We start from the raw sequence: 20,350 nt of genomic DNA on the forward strand, positions 1-20,350 counted from the left end.
CCATTTTTTTTTCCCCCCTCGGAAGAGTAGGCAGGCAGGTGGCGAGCAAATTGGAGCGGCAAAGTACAGTGAGCTGAGCGATAGAGGCGTCAACGGGCGTCTTTGTCATCTGTCGGCACGCCGATTCACGCTGCCGGCAGCTGAGGCCGATACTCGCCATGGCAACGAAGCAGGGGAGGCGGTTCTGGGATGAAGGATGATTTTTAGCATTTAGCGGTTAGCGCCTGTGTCCACGTTGCTAGTCGTTAAAGGTGGGAAGCCTCGTTAGAGTTGTCCTTTGTGGAAAGTCGAAGTCTTAACAATGCCCGACTGACTACAAAGAGCCCTTATGCCATTATCGCACTTTTAGCAGAGCTGTTTGGGGCAGAACACATTGGGTTGAAGAAATGGGGCGGCGGGGAGAGTGCTGTAGAGTGACTTCATGCTCTACCAAATGCACATACTTGCACGTGCATCATGAACGAGCTGACAGAGGCTGCAATAGTGACACAAGCCAGGGGATGGCAGCAGAGAGTAACAGAGTTCCTTATAGCTTCTTTAGGGTTTGTGAAACTGGCATTAGCTGCTAGATTAGGGGCCCATCAGCTTTTCGGTCAGCCAGCCTCTTTCCTGGTTCCGGAAGTTTGTTCTGTGTGTGTTATTTTTGCGAGTTCGAGCCATTTTGGCGGCTCACCATCTAGGCATTCTCTTCCAAATCTTTCGGAGCAGCCCGAGAAATATGCCCCAAAATATGTCAAACAAGATGCAAGGAGAAGTCTTGGCGTGAGAGAGAGAGCTTGTTTAATTATCGTCATCAGCGTACAAAACAGAGGTCTCATACGTCTTCAGAGACAATTGGCTTTTTATAACCTAAGACAACATCTCATATTACTTTAGTCCGTCCCCTTCGCGATGACGCACGTGTTTATCTCAAAATACACGCTACCAGACAGAATGTTTTGTCCTCTTTCGATTTTCACAATTTCTAATGACTGTTGGGGTCGGCTTGACCGCATGTTCCCTGCCAAGAATAATGTTTTTACTTGGCAAAGAAGAATGTTATTCCTTGGGAGACCAAGGCCATTAATAATAACATTCGCTGACATTTACACTCGGGAGAAACAACCTGGAATTTCCCGTTTTATAAACTAATGTCCTTATGTCAAGCTCGACTCCAATAATCCACAACAAACCTTGTCTTAAAACACTCAAAACTGTTTCGACTAAATAACATGTAAACCAATCGGGTGACTGGCTTGTGTCAGAGCTCAGGAAGTCAAAGACGAGACCGACTGTCTTCAAAATGCATTATCTCCAAAAACAATTGGAATGAACCAATGACATATATGTAGATATAACGCAAAAAACATGTACTGTTTTCTCACATCTTGTATGTTTTAGAATTTGGGAATCCCTTTAAATACTGGTTAGGGTTTCAAATATGGCTTGAAGCTCGATTTTACACGGTCTTGATTAAACCCTATCCAGAAAGTTCCTAAAATGTCAGTTTTTTCTCGTAGTAGAACATAAAAGGGAACAAGTCTGAGATGTGCTAATGAACGAAGCCCCGCCGTTCCCTAGCAGCAGCGAAACGCCGCGGCAGTTAGCGCGAGAGCCGCAATGGCGTTTCCGGGGCTGCTTCGCAACCGCAGTCGTTTCACTGCGGATGGATTAATAATGCATGGCGTACTTCCTCTGCCGGCAGGCGGTCTCTCCGTCACCTACGCTCTAATCAACACCAACACGTGAATGAAGTCGCGGGCGCTGATGGACACGCTGAGAGTTCTTTAGCCTTTTGATCCGGCCGTTCGTAAGGTTTCAAGCTCGGGGGGATTTGTAGACAGGGTTGGGTTTTATGTCTCGAACCCAAAGTAGCGCTAGTGTATCAAAGAACTGTTTCAAAATGATGGGTGTCCAATTGATTTTCGAAGTTCGGTTTCTCAAAATATTGTTTCAAGGCATAAAGTTTAGGATTCTTCTTGAGATTGTTAGGAAATAAAATATTAAAATGTACCGTTTACCAAATTGTTCGAATTAGATATCTGACTCAATTTACCAAACACAACCTACATTCTCCTAACAATGCGCACTTGTTTCTTGACGGGAAAAGATGGACAAGAAGAGCCGACATTTTCACACGGGGGCAGATTTAATTTCTTAAATAATTGAGCTAAGTGAACTCCATCGAAGTAGCCGAATTAGTGTCGCTCGAGTCTCTATCAAGCCTCCTCTCGCTATCTTCTGCCTTTCTTCTTCTGCCCACGTTTTTTCCCGCGAGCTGGTGTGCCGGCTCCTCCCATGGGCGTGCCAGGAAATGAAATGAAATGATCTGCATTTATATAGCCCTTTTCAAGTCAATGACTTCCCAAAGCGCTTTACAATGTGCTCCACATTTCCCAATAGCGGCCTTGTATTGCAGCCATGTAAGACGCTAACCTGCTTATTGGGGGTATTAGGGGTTCAGTGTCTTACCCAAGGACACTTCGACATGTAACACGGACGAGCCGGGATTCGAACTGGGATCCCTTGATCCCAAGACGAGCGCTCTACCTCCTGAGCTACTGCCGCCCAAAGGAAAGCCCCTTTCGCTTGATGTCTGGAGAAACTCAAAACAGCAGAGCGTTTCTACGTCAGGGCCTTGTTCTCCAAATATCGCCTGCCGTCTCCCCGTCAGAGCCCTGTTATCAAAATTCCCCAGCCAAAACATTCCGCATTCGGATCAGCGTGACCTGTCATTGAACTTCAGCCTACCCGGTGAGAATCTTCATTGCACTCGATAAATGTAACTTTTATTTAATGGTGTTAAATCCTTTATAGTAAAATGTATAAAATCCTTCAAGATTTACGGTCTATCTGAGGATTTCAAGCGACGCTTTGTGTTTCAGGTTAGGGAAAAATCCACAAGTCACGGTTGTGGTTTTACAGTAAGGTTTGAATCCAGGGTATGCTGTTTAAGTCTCCTTTAGGGTTGCAAGCTTGGGTTACATTTGCAAACAATAGTTGTGGTTGAATCATACCCCCAGTACAGTTTAACTTCAGAAGTAGGGTTTCAAGACAAGTTTAGGTTTAAAACCAAGAATTGGTTCGTATCAAGTCAAAACTCAAGTTGATAACCCTAAAAAATACTCTAGTATGAACTCATAATTTAAGTTGAAATCCCTAGTCACGTTTTAAAACACTGGGTTAATGCCCAAACCCTAGTTGGAAACCCCGAACAAATAACCTTGAAATGCTTTCAATGCCTATGTTTTCCTTAAACCCTGGCCAGGATTCCTAAAAAATATAAAAATGACCTATTTCAGGACCAAACCCTAGTTGGAAACCCAGGCCACAAGCCCTACGACACTTTGAATTCCTGGTTTCAGACCCAAGTTCTAGTTAGAATCCCTAACTGGAAACCCTTTACTGTAAATGACTGTTTTTGTCTCTAGATCCCCTGGTTTCAGGACCAAACCCTAGTTGGAAACCTTAACTTGAAACCCTAGAAAACGCTTTAAATGTCTGGTTCCAGATATTTACCTTTGATGGAAACCCTAGAAACATTTTAAATGACTGGTTTAGGGCCTACACACAAGCTGGAAACTCTAGAAACCCTTTAGATTTCTGGTTTTGGTCCCAAGGAAGCCATGAAGTGCTTTAAATCCCTGGTTTTAGAGCTAAAACTATAGTTGGAAACCAAAGCCAGAAACCGTAGGAATATAATGCCTAGTTTTGGAACCACTCTAACCAGAAACCCGAGAAACCCTTTAAATGAAAGGTACTGGGCCCGAACCCTAGTTGGAAACCCTAACCAAAAAACCTAGAAATGTTTTAAACCGCTGGTTTTGGGCCCAAACCTTAGTTCAATATCCCAGACAGAAACTCCAGTCAGGCACGGTTTTGGTCCCAAACCCAAGTTCAAAACCTTAGCCCGGAAATTGAAAACGCTTCGAATCCCTGGTTTTGGCCCCAAACCCTAGCTGGAAAACCCTCAGTGTAAACCCTAAAATGCTTTCAATCATTGGTTTCTGGTAAAAACCTTTGCAGAAAACTAGAAACGCTTTAAATGACTGCTTTCATACCTAAACCCTTGTTGGGAACCCTAGCCGGAAACCTTGAAATACTTGTTTTTGGGGGCCAGACTGGTTTCAGGTACAATCCCTAGGTTCTCAATCTTAATACTAAACAATTCATCTGAGTGTCCAACTGATTGGGGTTTGAGATCAGAATTGTCAAGTCAAGAATTTGGGTTTGAACTCACTGTAATGGTTTAAGTTTGGAGTAGGTTTCTCACGGTCTAAAGTCCCATTTTTGGGGGGTCCTTTAAGGTTTCAAACAGTTCTGAACAAGGGTTAAGGATTTAGACTCATTTGAATTCCAACCTGAGGCCAATTCTGACTTTTTAGTCAGAAGTTAGCGCTGACATCCGGGGACTCTCACCCGGGCAATTAACACCGAATTAGCATAGCATCAATATTAACCAAAAAGTCTGATGCTAATGGGCCGCAATCGGTTGAAATATTCAGCGAGAGGCGCTCGGTCGACGTCGCGGCCGCTCTCTACCGGGAGGGGAGGGCGTCGCTCCCGGCAGACTCGGACGTCAGGGGAAGGGGCCGCTCCTGAAAAATTGATGGGGGCTCGTTACTCATAATGCCGGGCCCTACTAAACGAAGACCCTGACTGGCCCCGAGTCCTGAATAAATCATGCTGCGGCGAGGGGACTGCAAAGTGTTGGGAGTTTCGGCTATGAAACAGGTATTCGTTTTCATGTTACCGGTAGCAAGGGAAACCTCCTGATCTGACTCGGATACAGCAACTTCATCATCTGGTCACCGTTGTTGTCGGAACAAAATAACAAATTACGTTGCGCTTTGAGCACTACATTTGATATTTAGTTTTTTAGTATTACTGTTGTTTTGTTTTTGTAGTATTTCTGTTGTAGTATTTTTTGTTGTATTGCTGTAGTATTTTTCTATTGTTACTGTCCCTTCTCAAGGTTTCTTTATTTTCCTCATGTTGAGGTTTTTGAGTTTTTCCTTGCCCTCATGTAGGTTTTAGATCAGGGGATGGTGTCATAATAGTCTGTGGTTTGCAATAACCTGTGCAGCCCTTTGAGACTCTTTGTGATAAAGGACTTTACAAATAAACATGACTTGACTTGACTGTCGTTGTATTTTTGTAGTATTTATGTAGCGTTTCTGTGGTAATTTTGTTAATTTGAGATTTAGGTTTGTAGTATTTTAGCATTTCTGTCGTATTTTTGTAGTATAACTGTATTTGCATCTTGGTAGTATTTTGGTAGTATTCTTGTAGTATTTCTGTTGTAGGATTTTTATTGTGCAGCAGCACGGCGGCGCAGTGGTTAGCGCGTGTGCGGGACAGTTCTAAAGTCTTGGGAACCTCCTGTGTGGGTTCAAATCCAGCTACCGGACTTCCTGTGCGGAGTTTGTATGTTCTCCCCGTGCTTGCGTGGGTTTCCTCCGGGCACTCCGGTTTCCTCCCACATTCCAAAGACATGCATTTCAGGTGGATTGGCCGGTCACAAATTGTCCCTAGGTGTGAATGAGCGGGCGAACTGTCTGTCCCTGTGTGCCCTGCGATTGGCTGGCAACCAGTTCAGGGTGTCCCCTGCTCACTGCCCGATGATTGCTGGGATGGGCTCCAGCACCCCCGCGACCCTACTGAGGATAAGCAGTGCAGCTAATGAGATGAGATGAAATTTTTATTGTAGTATATTTTTAGATGTATTTTTATAATATTTCTGTTGTATTCCTTGCACAGGGTTCACTCTCTCTTTTTTTTCCCCGAGAACTTTTAAGCCCAGGTGACTTTGGTCGGAGTTTGCGGCGAGAACGGCGACAGATAAGCTTGATTAGGGAACAAAACCTAATCTCAGAAAAAAGAGCCTAATCTCCATTTTAACCTTTAGCCTGGCGTACAGAGAACCAAGGACTCGCGACGCCTCAGGCTAACCGCCGAATACCGATGAACGGGGCCGACCTGGCTAACGGCTAACGCTAATACCCGCTTCCTTTCCTAGATGCTTCTCTGTAAATTTGTCTTAAGCCAAGACTGATACTTTATCTTCATAGAAGACGGCACAACTAGATTTTAGCTTCAAAGATGCCGCCGCTAATGCTAATTTCTGACGTTAAAAATATTGCAATAGTTTTCAGCAAAAAATTGTGCTAGTTTTGATGTATTAGACTGCTAATTTACCGGAATAGAAGACTCCACTGCTACTTCTCACCAAAAAAGATACCACTGCTAGTTTTCTTGACCTATAAGACCGTTACTTTATCCTTGTACAAGGCGCAACCATTAATTTTTTGCGTAAAGTATGATAGTTTTTGACATGAAAAATGCGCTATTTTAGACATATAAGAACATATAGGACTGCTAATTTACTGGCATCTCACCGAAAAAGTTGCTAGTTTTTGACATAAAAGATTACGTATTACCGCTAGCTTTACCTTCATCGAGACGCCACTAGTTTTCAGCCCCCAAAAAATGTGCTACTTTTGATGTATAGACTGCTAATTTAAACATATGCTAGTACATACATATTAAACGTATGCTAGTTTTTGACATAAAATATATCACTGCTAGTTTTCTCGACATATAAGAATGCTACTTTACCTTCATAGAGACGCCGCCACTAGTTTTCAGCAAAAAAAATGCTAGTTTTGACTTCTCACCAAAAAAGGTGCTAGTTTTTGACCTAAAATATACGTATCACTGCTAGTTTTCTCGACATAGAAGACTGCCACTTTACCTTCATCGGGACGCCACTAGTTTTCAGCCCAAAAAAATATGCTAGTTTTGATGTATTAAACTGCTAATTTAAACATATGCTAGTACATACATATTAAACATATGCAAGTTATTGACATAAAAGATACGTATTACTGCTATTTTTCTCGACATAAAAGACTGCTACTTTACCTTCATCGAGAGGCCACTAGCTTTCAGCCAAAAAAGATAGGCTAGTTTTGATGTATAGACTGCTAATTTAAACATATGCTAGTACATACATATTAAACGTATGCTAGTTTTTGACATAAAATATATCACTGCTAGTTTTCTCGACATATAAGAATGCTACTTTACCTTCATCGGGACGCCACTAGTTTTCAGCCCAAAAAAATATGCTAGTTTTGATGTATTAAACTGCTAATTTAAACATATGCTAGTACATATATTTTAAACATATGCTAGTTTTTGACATAAATTATATCACTGCTAGTTTTCTCGACATATAAGAATGCTACTTTACCCTCATAGAAACGCCGCCACTAGTTTTCAGAAAAAAAAATGCTAGTTTTGACTTCTCAACAAAAAAGGTGCTAGTTTTCAACGTAAAAGATACCTCTGCTAGTTTTCTGTGACAAATATGCTATTTTTCAATGAATAAGACTACTGATTTACTGGCACAGAAGACGCCACTGCTACTTTTCAAGATGCTAGTTTTTAAGTCACGTCATGTTTATTTGTGACACCCTTAATAGCAAGGAGTCTCAAAGGGCTGCGCAGACCACAGATTATTGCAAACTACAGACGATTATGATACCATCCCCTGATCTACAACCTACATGAGGGCAAGTGAAAACTCAAAAATCTCAGTCAAGTCATGTTTATTTGTGACACCCTTAATAACAAGGAGTCTCAAAGGGCTGCGCAAACCACAGACTATTATGACACCATCCCCTCATCTAAAACCTCTTTTCTCATAAAAGATGCCATTTTCCAATTGTTGTTTGACGTAGAGGACACCACTGCTAGTTTTTTGAAAACAACATGCTATTTTTTTATGTAAAAGACTGCTAATTTTGGATTACAAGATCCACCAGTACGTTTTAATGGTAAATATGCTAGTTTGAACCTATTTTGGGGCACGTAAGCTCATCTCCTTTTTGCTGTTGGTAGTTTTACACTCACAACAATGCTCATTTTTGCATGTAGGGGACACCACTGCTAGTTTCTGGTGAAAAAGATACGCGTGTTCAATGTAGAAGTCACCACCGCTAGCTTTCAGCAATAAGGAAGTTAGTTTTTGTTCCTTTTCCCTTCGATGCTGCTAGTTCTGGACATACAAGATGTCATTTTTTTTTCATTTTGGCATAAGTCCTCTTCCTTTTCGGTGGCCCTTTATGTCAGCGCGGGGGATTAGACTTGGGCACAGCAGGTGAACCAACCCCCCCTCCTCAAGTGTCGTCTCCTTTCTCCCAGTAAGCCCAACTGGCTTTAGAAGGTTTGAGCCGGCGGATCCGCCGTGTCAATGCGAGCCCACGTTCGCCCCGATGCGGCTAATCGGACGGAGACGCGCCCTTAAATCGCCCGTATTACCCCTTTAAGAGGAACTGGAAAGATGGGGAAAAAATGAAACCGTCTCGCTAGCTCTATATAGTTTTTAGAGTCCTTTAGCACGTTAGCATTACTTTTTTTGTCTCAAGTTATGTATTCATATAACGCGCACCCCTTAATTCCCTTGTTGAGCTCCTTCCTGTTGATATATTTCAGTACAACTTTCTGTTTTCTTAACTAAAACATTTGTCGCAGGTTCGATTCCGGGCTCCTCCGTGTTATATAGCGAAGTGTCCTTAGGCAAGACACCAAATCCCCCCAATAAGCAAATAGTTGCCTTGCATGGCTGACTCCTTATTGGTGTGTGAATGGGTGAGTGTGAAGCACATTGTAAAGCGCTTTGGGAGGTCTTCATTGACTTAAAAGCCCTATAGAAATGCAGACCATTTACCATTTGTCTCTGGTACCGGAAGCAAAAAAAGTCAATGTGAAATTGTATGACATCAACTGATATTCTATGATAACGAGGTGGACATCTTGGGTTTAAGCTCTAGTTAATAGAGACAACATGCTTTAAATCTAAACATCAGAGGTTTTTTTAAAGGGACAGTGCCCCCCAAACAACAGGGTGGACGGGGAGAAAAATATTACGTTTTTCATTGAAATTATACGAATATTTTACTTTCTTTTGAGGGTATTTTTAATGACAAAATAACAAGCAGATCTCAAAATATGTTCTTGATCTTAATATGAACTTGAAGAAAGCTGACTTGTGTAATATGGAACACATTTGAAAGTCCTGAAACTTTATGACTTAATGGGATGAAATCGAATACCTTTTCGTAAGTCATCCAGATCACGGTTGATTACATAGTAGGGATTAAACGTTCTCACCGCCGCAACCAGGGTCCGTTTTCCTGATTTCGCAGTTGTGTTCGGTGAGATTTTTTGCCAGATAAATCGTTGCAGAACTGTATAGATTAAGGATCTAACGTTCTTGACATGGTACACGTGGATTTTATGAAAAAAAATCATTTTACCTTCCGGTTCTGTGTTATAGAAGACAATATATTTTTCCATTATCAAAACATTTCTGAAAAAGCGCCAGGGAGCACCAAAAATGACATGTGGCCCTAGAGAGAGTTTAGCAGGAGAGGTCCAACTTTGTTAGCGATAGAAAGTAGCTTCTTCTGTTTTGTGCAACTGCGATTGGTAAACTGTAAAACGCACACCCAGGCTTTGAATCTTTATTCGGTCAAAAGGAAATGAGCATCGACACAAATAAATACAGTATTTGTGTAACTTTAAGAACTGAAAATGCCCGATTTCTGAAAACAGCCAACATAGAAACACACCAGAGGTTAGTTTTGCGTGTGATTGCCTCAGAATTCCTTCTTCCTCCTGACTTCTATCAGCAGGACGTGTTCAAGTATATTGGGCGAGTGGCCCGCTGATAAGAAAACACGTTTCTTCTACTTAGTATTTATGAAACACCTCCGCGTGGACGTATTTCTTTCATTTCGCTTCCTCGCAGGAACCTTTTTCTACGTTCGCGTTCGGAATAATAAAAAGACGTAAATAAAATGTCGGATTGGACGTCTTGTCGCCATTAATATTCGTATAAATTGAGAGAATTTGTGCAGTACCTTTTTTTATTGTATTACTTTTTTTAAATATATTGATATTAAATTTAAATGTACATTAAATTGTAAATAATTTTGGGGGTATATTCACAAATAATAATAAAATTTTTGCTTTTTTTTCTATTTTGTTTGTTTTTATTTATAAATATACGCAAAATGTATTCTAAATCTAAGAAATCATTAAATTATAATATTCATTTTAAAGCAAATTTGGAGTATATAAGTGACAGATATTTCAGAAAAGAGTACATATTTTTTTGACATATTACTTTATAAAATATTACATTCACCATTTACCCATGGTAAAATTTAATGTGGGTCAGTGACCCGCTCATGCCACCTCTGGAATCGCCCTGGTTACCATGGCTGCCCATGGAAATGAATGGGCCCCATGTTTTCCAAATGGCAAGGTTTCAAACCCCATTCCTGTGTATGAGAGAAAAAAAATCGCCAACCCAGGTCATAGTGCCTTAATTACATAAGTAGAATTGCATTTGTACATTTTCTAGTAATGAAAAAGTACAAACTAAAAAACATTTCTTAGAAATATAGTTTAAACATTATTTCAAAATTAAATCAAAATTTGAGTGCACTGACACATAAATAAGACATAATAAAATGATATAAAAAGATAAGTAGGTCATGTATATTAATGTATAGTTCACCAGCTCAGTAGCCTAGATGGTAAGGCCCGCTTTGAGACTGGGAGGTCGGTGGTTCGCGCCCCGGCCGAGTCATTCCTAAGACTTAAAAGGTGGTCGGCGGCGCCCTCTGTTGGCTGCGGCTGCATCGGCTCGCTACAACGAGTCAGGTGCAATCGACATTTCGTTCTGTGTACATTGTTACACAGAATGACAATACAAGGAAATTATTATTATTATTATATTATTATTTATATTCAAAATAGTAATTCAAATGTGAAAATGAAATGTAAAAAAGAACTCCTTTACATTTTAGTACTATTTCATTACTTACACATATACCATGATTAAATCATATTTTTTATATTTTCAACAAATTCAAAAGTAATTAAATGTTTTTTAAAAAAAAGAACCCGTAAGTTACTTTTAAATAGGGAAATGATACCATAGGAAATAGAAAAACCATACTCTTTGTCGTGTGCTTTTACTGCCCTCCAGTGGGTACAGGTTGTGACTGCATTGAGGGTATCAGACTACTATGACCAAGTGTCGTATATACCTTCTCGGTTTTTGGTTTTAACAATTTTATTGACACTTTTAACAGCAATTAAACACATTCGCAATTTCATTATATCATATTCTAACAATTTGAGGTTTGAAATTTTTTTATCAACACTTTTAACAGCATTTAAACACATTCACAATTTCACCGTATCATATTCTAACAAGGTTTCTGGAGGTAAATTGAAAGTATGACATTCTGCCTTTGCTCTAGCCTTAGGGTAGAACGTCTGCCCCGAGACAGGGAGGCTGCTGCTCCGACTGAGGGTTCGAACCTCGGCCGGTCTTACAACATTGGTATCCATTGGAATGGTGGGGTTGTTACCCTCTTAAATATTAACGTTGATTGTGTCAATCTGTATAAGAAGGAATGTGATTGTGTTCCCTAGCCACCTCTCACTTGCCCAGGACATATCGGAAATGCTGCAACACCTAGTGGTAAAGGGATAACAATAACAGACAACATTGGTAGAATAAATATACAAAAATTTCGAGAAATTCTTGCTTCGCTGTTCGGTCAAAAGAAATCGGAGTTCGAACGCCTCTAATGCGTGAGCGCGTATGCTAGGGTGCGATGCTGAGCGGCGTACGGGTGTTTTAGCCCCTAATTATTCCTCAGAAGAAAGTCAGTGCAAGCAGCAAAGTTGCTACAGGTGAAAAAAGAAAAGTAGTACATACAACTATTGCATTTAAGAAAGAAATAATTGCAAAATATGAAGGAGGTGTGCGAGTGTCTGATCTTGCTAGGGAATACAGCATGGCTAAATCTACGATCAGTATGATACTAAAGAATAAGGAGGCTGTGAAATCTAGTGATGTGGCTAAGGGAGCGAGTGCTATAAGCAAGCAACGGCCGTCCACCTGCGCCTTCTGCTGACCACCACAAAGGTAAGAAATCTTATCCATAATTCTTTTCTTTATCCCTTTTTTTTATGTTTACACGTTCATGTCAGCGTAATCTTTCGTACGGAAGATTACGATAACACGAACGTACGATTAGCCTGGGTTGGCTTTATGTGGGTGTTGGAACGAGCCCCCTTTCCAATGAACCGCTCACCACTTGTTGTGGAGACCTGGGTGCTAAATGACTTGTAAACGACCTGATTTTTTAATTTTTACACGTTCATGTTAGCGTAATCTTTCGTACGGAAGATTACGATAACGCGGACGTACGATTAGCCTGGATTAGCTTTATGTTTACGTTAAACATTCAAGGTAAACATTCAGGGTGTTGGAACGGATTAAAACGATTTACATTATTTTTAATGGGAAAAATGATTTCGGTGATCGAACAAATCGGTTTACAAACAGGGTTCTGGAACGGATTATGGTCGAGAACCGAGGTTCCACTGTATATCAAAACCACCAAGACGTATAACTATCTACTATTCTACGGAGTATTTTATTTATTTTTGTCTTGTACCAGAATTTATGTATTTTAGCGCGAAGTCTATGAAAGCGGAACTAAATAATTGGTACTTATTGCTATCTTATTTGTCCAACAAAGTTCACATTTTTGCAATTCTTTTTGAAATCAAATTTAAGACCAACACCACATTTTTTGTCTAGTTGAAAACTTTCTATCTGAAAAACAACAATAAATAAAAAGGATGTTTATAACACATCATGGATCCTCGGTTAAAAATGGCAGATAACTACTAATTTCAAAGAACTAGTGCCTTGATTTTTATTGACACATTTTTTTATCCTTTCTTATGTTTTAGGTCACCATGATCTGTTCAAAGACAATCTTGGACACAACCAACCCTAATGTCGTGTGTGCTTAAAGTGTCAAATTTGGAGCAGAGTTAGCCTTTAAAGGGACCGTGTGTAATATTTACTGCCTCCTAGTGATACAAAAAACTTCAATTCAGTAATTGGGTTCCATAAAGCGGATGAGCAAAAAATGTGCAGTTTTTTTAGCTAGCTATCCGGCTACTTTTTTAGCTTTGTAGCTAAGCTATCTTTGTACATTTTTAGCTATTTAGCAAGCTATCTACTGAGCTTGTTACATTTTTTTGCATTCTATTGAGCTATTTTATCTTTTTTTTTTACTGTTTGGCTAGCTCCAAATAGTTTTTTTTTTACCTGGGTATGAATTTTACATTACAATATTATTATCATTTATATAATCATATTTGACATTTGGATTCTATGTAAACCAAGTTACACATTTAGTTTTTACATATTTTGCTTAACATATTTCCGTTCCTCCAAACATATTTTATATAGCTGATATTATATTTTAAATAAATATGACATTAGTGGGTTAAAAAAATATGTATACTTAACTTACAGTCGAAATCCATTTTGTCTTTGTTTATAAAATAGAGTTGTCGTCACCGAGGTCATAGTTCGTCCGTCCTCTCAAAATGGCCGCCCAGCCGACGCGTGAGTGGAGCGACGAGCAATTAAAAAGTGACGATTTGTCCAAAAAAGACGTGATTAAATTCATCCAGGACAACGCGGCGCACTCGGTTCGTTCAAATTTCGATTTTCCCCGCGTATTTGTCCGCTTTTAGCGACACGAATTCGCCTCGTGTTGCTTGTGTTGCGTTAGCTAGCTTGCGTAGCCGGGGTAGGAAATGTGTGTTTGCAAACAAAATGGCTCCATAGCGTCACATGAAATAACTTGATTTTTGTGTGTTTAGTTTCTCCAAGAACACAAACTACTGGGAAATATCAAAAATGTGGCTAAAACCGCTAAAAAAGACCAACTCTTCATCGCCTATAACGAGCTTTTCGCGAGTAAGGTAAGTGACGTCATATCCTTTGCACTTTGACGCAAGTTAACGCCACTGATTTAATTAACGTTCTTGTTTTATTTCATCTGTAGAGGTTTAAAGGGACAGAGCCTGTGGAAGAAGTGACCAAACAAGTGAAAGAAATACAAATCGAGAGTCCGGAAGCGGTCAAGTCAGAAGTTGTGGATGAGGTGAGAGAAAAATGCAGTTGACTCTGGGATACGTCTTAATGTGATGTAGTGGGCACATGCTGCATCCTGAGAAGAGACGCAATCTTTTGTATTATTGCGTACTCCTTGTGTAGTAGTATTTGCACTTCATGTCTGCGATCCATTATCCCAGATTGCATATTGCTGCAAGAAATGTCAGGAAAAGTTTTTTAGGGTTTACGTGTAATCTTCAGTGTATTTGTAGTAAGTTTTTTTATGTAGGATTCTTGTTATATTTGTAGTGGTATGTATTAATAGTGCAGTTGCAATTTTGTAGTACTGCTGTGGTAGTATTTCAGTATTAGTGTTTCTTGACTGCAGTTTTCTGTTGTATTTATGCAGTAAGTCTTGTAGTCTTTACCTAGTGGTAGTGTGTTCATCCTGTGGTGTTCTTTTATTAATGTTGTAGTAGTCCAGTCATAGTTTATATTAAAATTAAAGCAGCAAGTCCTATATATGATATTTTGATTTGTTATCTTGGTAGTCTTACGTCGATATTTTCCTCAGAAAAAGTGCTTGTTTTCTAGTAATGGACAATGCTGGACTGCACAAGTTTTATTAGAAGTATTCATGCTAATATACTGCAATTATATTTTGAGAATTTGTGGGTGTTACTAAAAAGCCCAGCGGACTGTAGCTTATATGATTTTTGTCCAGGGCCCCCCAAAATTCAGGAAAACCACACTGAAGAAAGGCGACAAGACCAATTTCCCCCAAAAGGGCAACAACGTGAGCTGCTGGTACACGGGAACACTGGAGGATGGCACAGTCTTCGATACCAATATCCCTGCGAGTAGGTGAACAGATCTGGGATCGATTGATCGGGTCTGACCGTGTTTTCTGTCTCTGCAGCGGCCCGAAAGAAGAAACAGACCAAACCCCTCATCTTTAAAGTGGGCATGGGAAAAGTCATCCGTGGGGTATGTTACCTACATTCTCTCCATATGAGGCCCTTTGGTGCAGCCACTCTGAAGTTAATGGCTAATTCCATGAACCCACCAAAAGTTAACAATAATGTTAGTTATTTGTGGCACATTTACATGCAAAAGAAACCATGTTGACAGTGATGAGTTTGTCTTTATTGAATGTAGGGAATGACAATTTACAGATGGAGCAATTATTTTAAGACCTTGAATGTAACGTTCCTTCCCGCAGTGGGACGAGGGTCTGCTGACCATGAGCAAGGGTGAGACTGCACGCTTGGAGATTGAACCAGAGTGGGCGTATGGCAGGAAAGGTCTTCCTGACTCAAAGTATCCTTTTGATTTAAATTTCTACTTTATAAACAATGTTGTTTGTCTCACCGTAGATGAAACTGTCAGAATATAGGAGTATAGCTAAATGACATGTTTAAATGTCAGCTAATTATGAAGACTGCCATGGTTAGAATAATACTTTATTTGCTTTGCGTTTCAACTATGAGAGGGAAATACAATTTGTTTTTCCTTAACTCAATCCCTCAGTATTCCACCCAACAGCAAGCTGATCTTTGAGGTAGAGTTGGTAGCTGTGGATTGAAGATGAGTTAGGTGCTCAGTTGTATTGTTTACCTGTGGTCACTTTTCACTAAGAAACTGTAAAATGTATCTTTTGATCAGTATTGTACATGTGTAACTTTCAATTGTTGTGTTTAATAAAAAATGATTCAAGACTGAAATGCTGTTTATGGCCATTTATTACCAGCCAGTATGAGTATCAGGCATGCTTCCTAAGAGTTGGCATTGGGTCCCTTCTTCTTGCCAAATGTTGGCACCACGTTGACAAAGCGTCGGTTGTACTGAATGCGACGCTTGGCCCTGCCAGTCTTCTTTTTCTTTTTCTCTTGCTTGTCCACCTGGCAAACACACATCAGGATTTAATCTTGGGTAAAATTTGTTGTTTTAAAACTAAAGTCTCACCTTGGGAGTCTGGCCTCTCACTTTTCCAGCACGGGCAAGTGAGCCATGGACCTTACCTAGAAAATAGAAATCAACTTTTAACTGCAGGACCACATTCTACAGTACAGATTTAGTGCTTAAAGCAGACACTACATTTTGGTCTAAATATGAACATTGCAGAGCTGAAAGCTTTAAACATGTAGATGTATTTACAACTACTGGGCAAAGCCCACAACTCATGTTACCCACCCAGGATACAGCATTTCACAGCCATACGACGTAACATTTAAACACTCCCTTACATGCATACATTATGTATCATATGTACTTAAATTACACATTTGGTGCCATACACCATTTTTATAGGATCTATCTAGGAAATGCTGAATATTGGTTCAGAAAATTCATTTTTTAATTCAGTGCTGACCTCCAAGAAGCCTGCAAGCAACATCCAAGGTACAATGCTCCGAAACCCCGCATGCCACCAGGGTAGCTTCATCTTCCAGCGGGCAACCGGCAAGCAGCAGCACCTGGTCCTCTGCCTGGAGACCTTCTAGAATCTGGACATGAGCCTGTCACAAAAATAAACCAATTACTGAAAGATCTAAAACGTTACAGTCTGCCTTTTTTTTGTGTAAATGTCGAAGTGACCCGAGGTCACTGTAGCTTAGTATGAAACTGACGTGCGTGCGTGTCTTCGAGAAAAACCTACAGAAGGCAGAATGATACGTCAATGGTCTCCATTTATATAGCCCTTTACAAAATTTGGAAGCCAATTACCATACGGCCTAGCGTCAACAATTTACTTTCACAAGAAAAAGGTTTGGTAAAACAAACCGTCAAGAGCTGGGCTTGGATAAAGGCCAGTATAAGCAGCCAACATCAATAGTGACAAGCCAGATTCTGCAGCAGTGTGGCTAGAGAAGGAAACAGAGGGGAGGGGCACCTGAATGAAAGCACTTTGTGGGTGCAGGTGAAATATTCACCTTGACATATGTGTATATACAGTTCAGTTTGTTTTCTTTATTGGAATTTTAAGGACTCTGACTGTCCTAAAGGGCAGGGGGAATAAATACATGATGAACTATACGTATGGATATCTGATACCACCAGACAATTTGAGTGGTTAGAAGTAAAAAAAAAAAAAAAAAATGGCCTCGTCACATTTGAAGTACACTGACATGAATTATGCAGGATTTTGGGAGGAAACTGGTGTTTTTTTTCCCAATATACGCCAATATTCTGACAAGCACTTTATGACAAATTACGCCACATGAAATATTTACCTAGAAATGTTATGAATATCTATAAAAAGTTAACTTGTCCTAAGGGGGCGAAGGGTGACAGGGGGAATGAATAAATGGTGAACTGTATACAGGTTTGATGCCGCCAAACAGTGAGTGGTTAGAAGTAAAAACTATTCATAAATGGCTCGATTGTCACACTTAAGTTCACATCCAAATAATGTACAATGACGTGAATAGTCACTAAACTTACGCTAAAGGGGTTTGAAAAAATAATTTGAACCAGGATGCCTTTAGCGCCAATTACAAATTTAAAAAGTTGGGGACCCCGAGGCTAGAAAATAACTGCGGAGGAGTAGGGTGGAAGATGTCTGGATGGAATACAGTGGGACCTCGGCTATCGCGGTTAATGGGGACAAAAACCACCCGCGATAAGTGAAAATCCGCAGAGTTATGGCGCTCCTTCAAAAAAAAAAAAAAATGTTTCTAAATATTTTTAGGGTGAAAATAATATTCTTAATATTTTTAGACCCGGTTAATGGGGACCCAAACCACCCGCAAAAAAAGAAAATCTGTGGAGTAGCGACGCCCCTTCAAAAAAAAAAAAAAAAAAAACGAAAAATATCTTATCTCATTATCTGCACCGCTTATCCTTATAAGGGTCACGGGGGGGCTGGAGCCCATCCCAGCCATCTCCGGGCAGTGGGCAGGGGACACCCTGAACTGGTTGCCAGCCAATTGCAGCTGCAAATCACATTAGTTCTCGCAGCTAGCTGCGTTCATCGACGCACGAGCCGAGTGATCCATCGCCAAGAGTCGTACAGCTGGGCGGGGACGATCGGAGACAAATTCACAACAGGGTTTATACTTGCGCCGCACCGCGGGTGCCGTTCGGTCACTCCAGCGAGCGAGCCCCTAACCCGCGGCGAAGCGGTAGCCGCACCGAAACCGCGCACCGGGAAACGAGAACGGCGTGCTGTGCTAGGGTCGTCGACCGAGGGGGATTCGCCAGTTACGGGGGTCCCACGCGCAGACTGCCGCCTATCGTCGCGCCGCGCTACTGGGGTCGTGGGGGGAGCCCGATCACGCACCCTATCATGAAAATCTGCGAAGTAGCGACGCCACTTCAAAAAAATATTAATAATAATAATTCACCATTACAGGCCGCGAACCGCGAAGTAGCGAGGTCCCACTGTACTTGGCATTATTACCAGCTTAGGAAGGCAAGTGACACTGAATAACTATGAAGAAGCTGCTAGCAGAGAGTCACAACATGACCCTGGTGGCTATCATTGGTGGCCAGAAAGAGTAACAGTGGAAAAAAGTGAATGAGGCATGAATGATGCGACTCTACAAAATTAATGACACGCAGGGCCCAGCAAAGTAGGCCAAGTGGCCATTAAATACCCTGACCAGTTATCAATGTAGAAAGATCATTCGGGCTTATAAGTAGTAAAATGGCCGCCACACATGTCAACCTCAACTAGGTGTGTAAAATGATTACAAAAGTAAAGACTGGCAATTGCGTTCCAAAAAGACTCCATGTGTTTAGTTTATCATTCCAATCAGCTTAGTTTTATTTAAACAAATGAACTATTTAACATGGGGGTGGGGGTTTACGTAATAAATAAATGGACTTTGGACTTGATTTACCTTAATCTGGCCGACAGTCTCTTGTCCTGTCACCTCAAGGGTGTGAGTGTTCTGGGCACGTAGAAAGAGCTGCATAATGATGCTAGAACAACAATTCAAAACATCAGTTTGGATACGAGATGCTACAGCTAAACAGCAAAATTAAGAAAATAGAGAAAAATATATAGGCCTTTATAGTCAATGCCGGGAGTTACGTAGGAATACACTATGTTGATAACGCATATTTAAAATTTGACACGGATACTCGTCTTGGCGAGAAAGGCAACTTTAAGAGCGAAGTAGGAAGCCATTATTTATGGAGAAATGCAAAAATGTGTACAGGAAAAAAAAAAGTTGGGAACGCTTCGAGGCTAATGCTAAGATAACCCAACTAGCAAGCCACATGCAACACGCGTGTAAAAAACAGGCCGAAAACTAAAGAATTATCAGCCGTTTGTTCAACCAGGCGTTTGAAACAGATTTTAAAAGGTTTCGGATGTATTCAAAAGAGTAAATAATATCCGACAGAGGAGGAAAAACTGGTTTTGTGATAGGCCTCACCTCGTTTAGTTGCTAGTCGTTAGACGGGCAGCGTCGAAAAGGCTGTGGGTGAGGGCAACAATGCGCATGCGTCTTTTAGTCATCGGGTCAGGCACCGTCTCAGATACGTCCGTAGGGACGCCATATTGGGTGTGGCAACGTGCAGTTTCATGGGATTTTCAATCTTGCAGCTAACTTGCTCATGTGGGAAAAAAACCCACATAAAATACTTAAATAAACTGTATTCCAGTTTAACGTGGTTAATGGGGACCAATCCGCCGCAATATGCAAACACCTGCTAAAGATCACCCGCCCATTTTAACGCGCGCTCTACGAAGATCACGGATCACTGCTGCAAGTGTTCATTTGAGGAAAAAGCATGAAAGATACAGCAGACACTAACGTGACATAAATTAGCTCGCGCGGCACTATCAACAAATTGACTGGGGATAATGGAGCGCAGCCATAAATGCATTTCATTTTAGGCTGGCCACGATGGCCCGCTCTACAGGCAGCATCGGAAAAAACAAATATGCACACTGTCCCTGCTCTCAGCAAGTCACCCGGGGATAATGGAAAAAGCCACATTGAATTTTAATTCGACACAGGCAAGAACAGCACACTTAATTGCCTTCTTCCAGTCCCTTTTGCATCCATTTGTGGCTGGAAATAACAAATCACAACGACACTTCTTTAATTCATGAGGAAATAACATTAACTGTGAGCCTGGCTTAGGTGTGGGCTGTCTATAGATAGATACTTTATTCATCCCCGTAGGAAAAGGAAAAGAGATAATGGACAAGAGGGAACAAAAAAAAAAAAGCCAGGCCAACAAAAGCTGGCTTTTCCTTTATCTGCTTGCAGCAATATAGTTTCGGGGAAAATTGATCGCAGATGTAAAGTGCAAATAATCAACAGTACTATATAGATATACATCTTACATAGAAAAGTGTTTGTCATACATGCAACTTCACAGTGAGCAATGTTTTAAAAAGTT

The 20,350-nt window shown here is 40.7% G+C and overlaps 2 protein-coding genes across 2 annotated transcripts; one reads left to right on the plus strand and one right to left on the minus strand.

The window, feature by feature from the left end:
- The first annotated feature begins 13,420 nt into the window (after positions 1–13,420).
- On the plus strand, positions 13,421–15,717 carry fkbp3 (FKBP prolyl isomerase 3). The gene is made up of 7 exons (XM_088325087.1): positions 13,421–13,584; positions 13,759–13,860; positions 13,944–14,042; positions 14,718–14,853; positions 14,913–14,980; positions 15,216–15,313; positions 15,524–15,717. The coding sequence occupies exons 1-7, from the start codon at positions 13,480–13,482 to the stop codon at positions 15,576–15,578; spliced, it is 663 nt and encodes a 220-aa protein (XP_088181213.1). The 5' UTR covers positions 13,421–13,479; the 3' UTR covers positions 15,579–15,717.
- On the minus strand, positions 15,718–19,524 carry faua (FAU ubiquitin like and ribosomal protein S30 fusion a). The gene is made up of 5 exons (XM_088325088.1): positions 19,375–19,524; positions 18,835–18,916; positions 16,365–16,509; positions 15,959–16,014; positions 15,718–15,894 (listed from the first exon to the last, which is right to left on the minus strand). The coding sequence occupies exons 2-5, from the start codon at positions 18,907–18,909 to the stop codon at positions 15,769–15,771; spliced, it is 402 nt and encodes a 133-aa protein (XP_088181214.1). The 5' UTR covers positions 18,910–18,916; positions 19,375–19,524; the 3' UTR covers positions 15,718–15,768.
- Positions 19,525–20,350: the final 826 nt, after the last annotated feature.

This window comes from Urocampus carinirostris, chromosome 20 (assembly GCF_059441175.1).
Source record: "Urocampus carinirostris isolate Australia breed hairy pipefish chromosome 20, RoL_Ucar_1.0, whole genome shotgun sequence".
Taxonomy (NCBI): Eukaryota; Metazoa; Chordata; class Actinopteri; order Syngnathiformes; family Syngnathidae; genus Urocampus; species Urocampus carinirostris.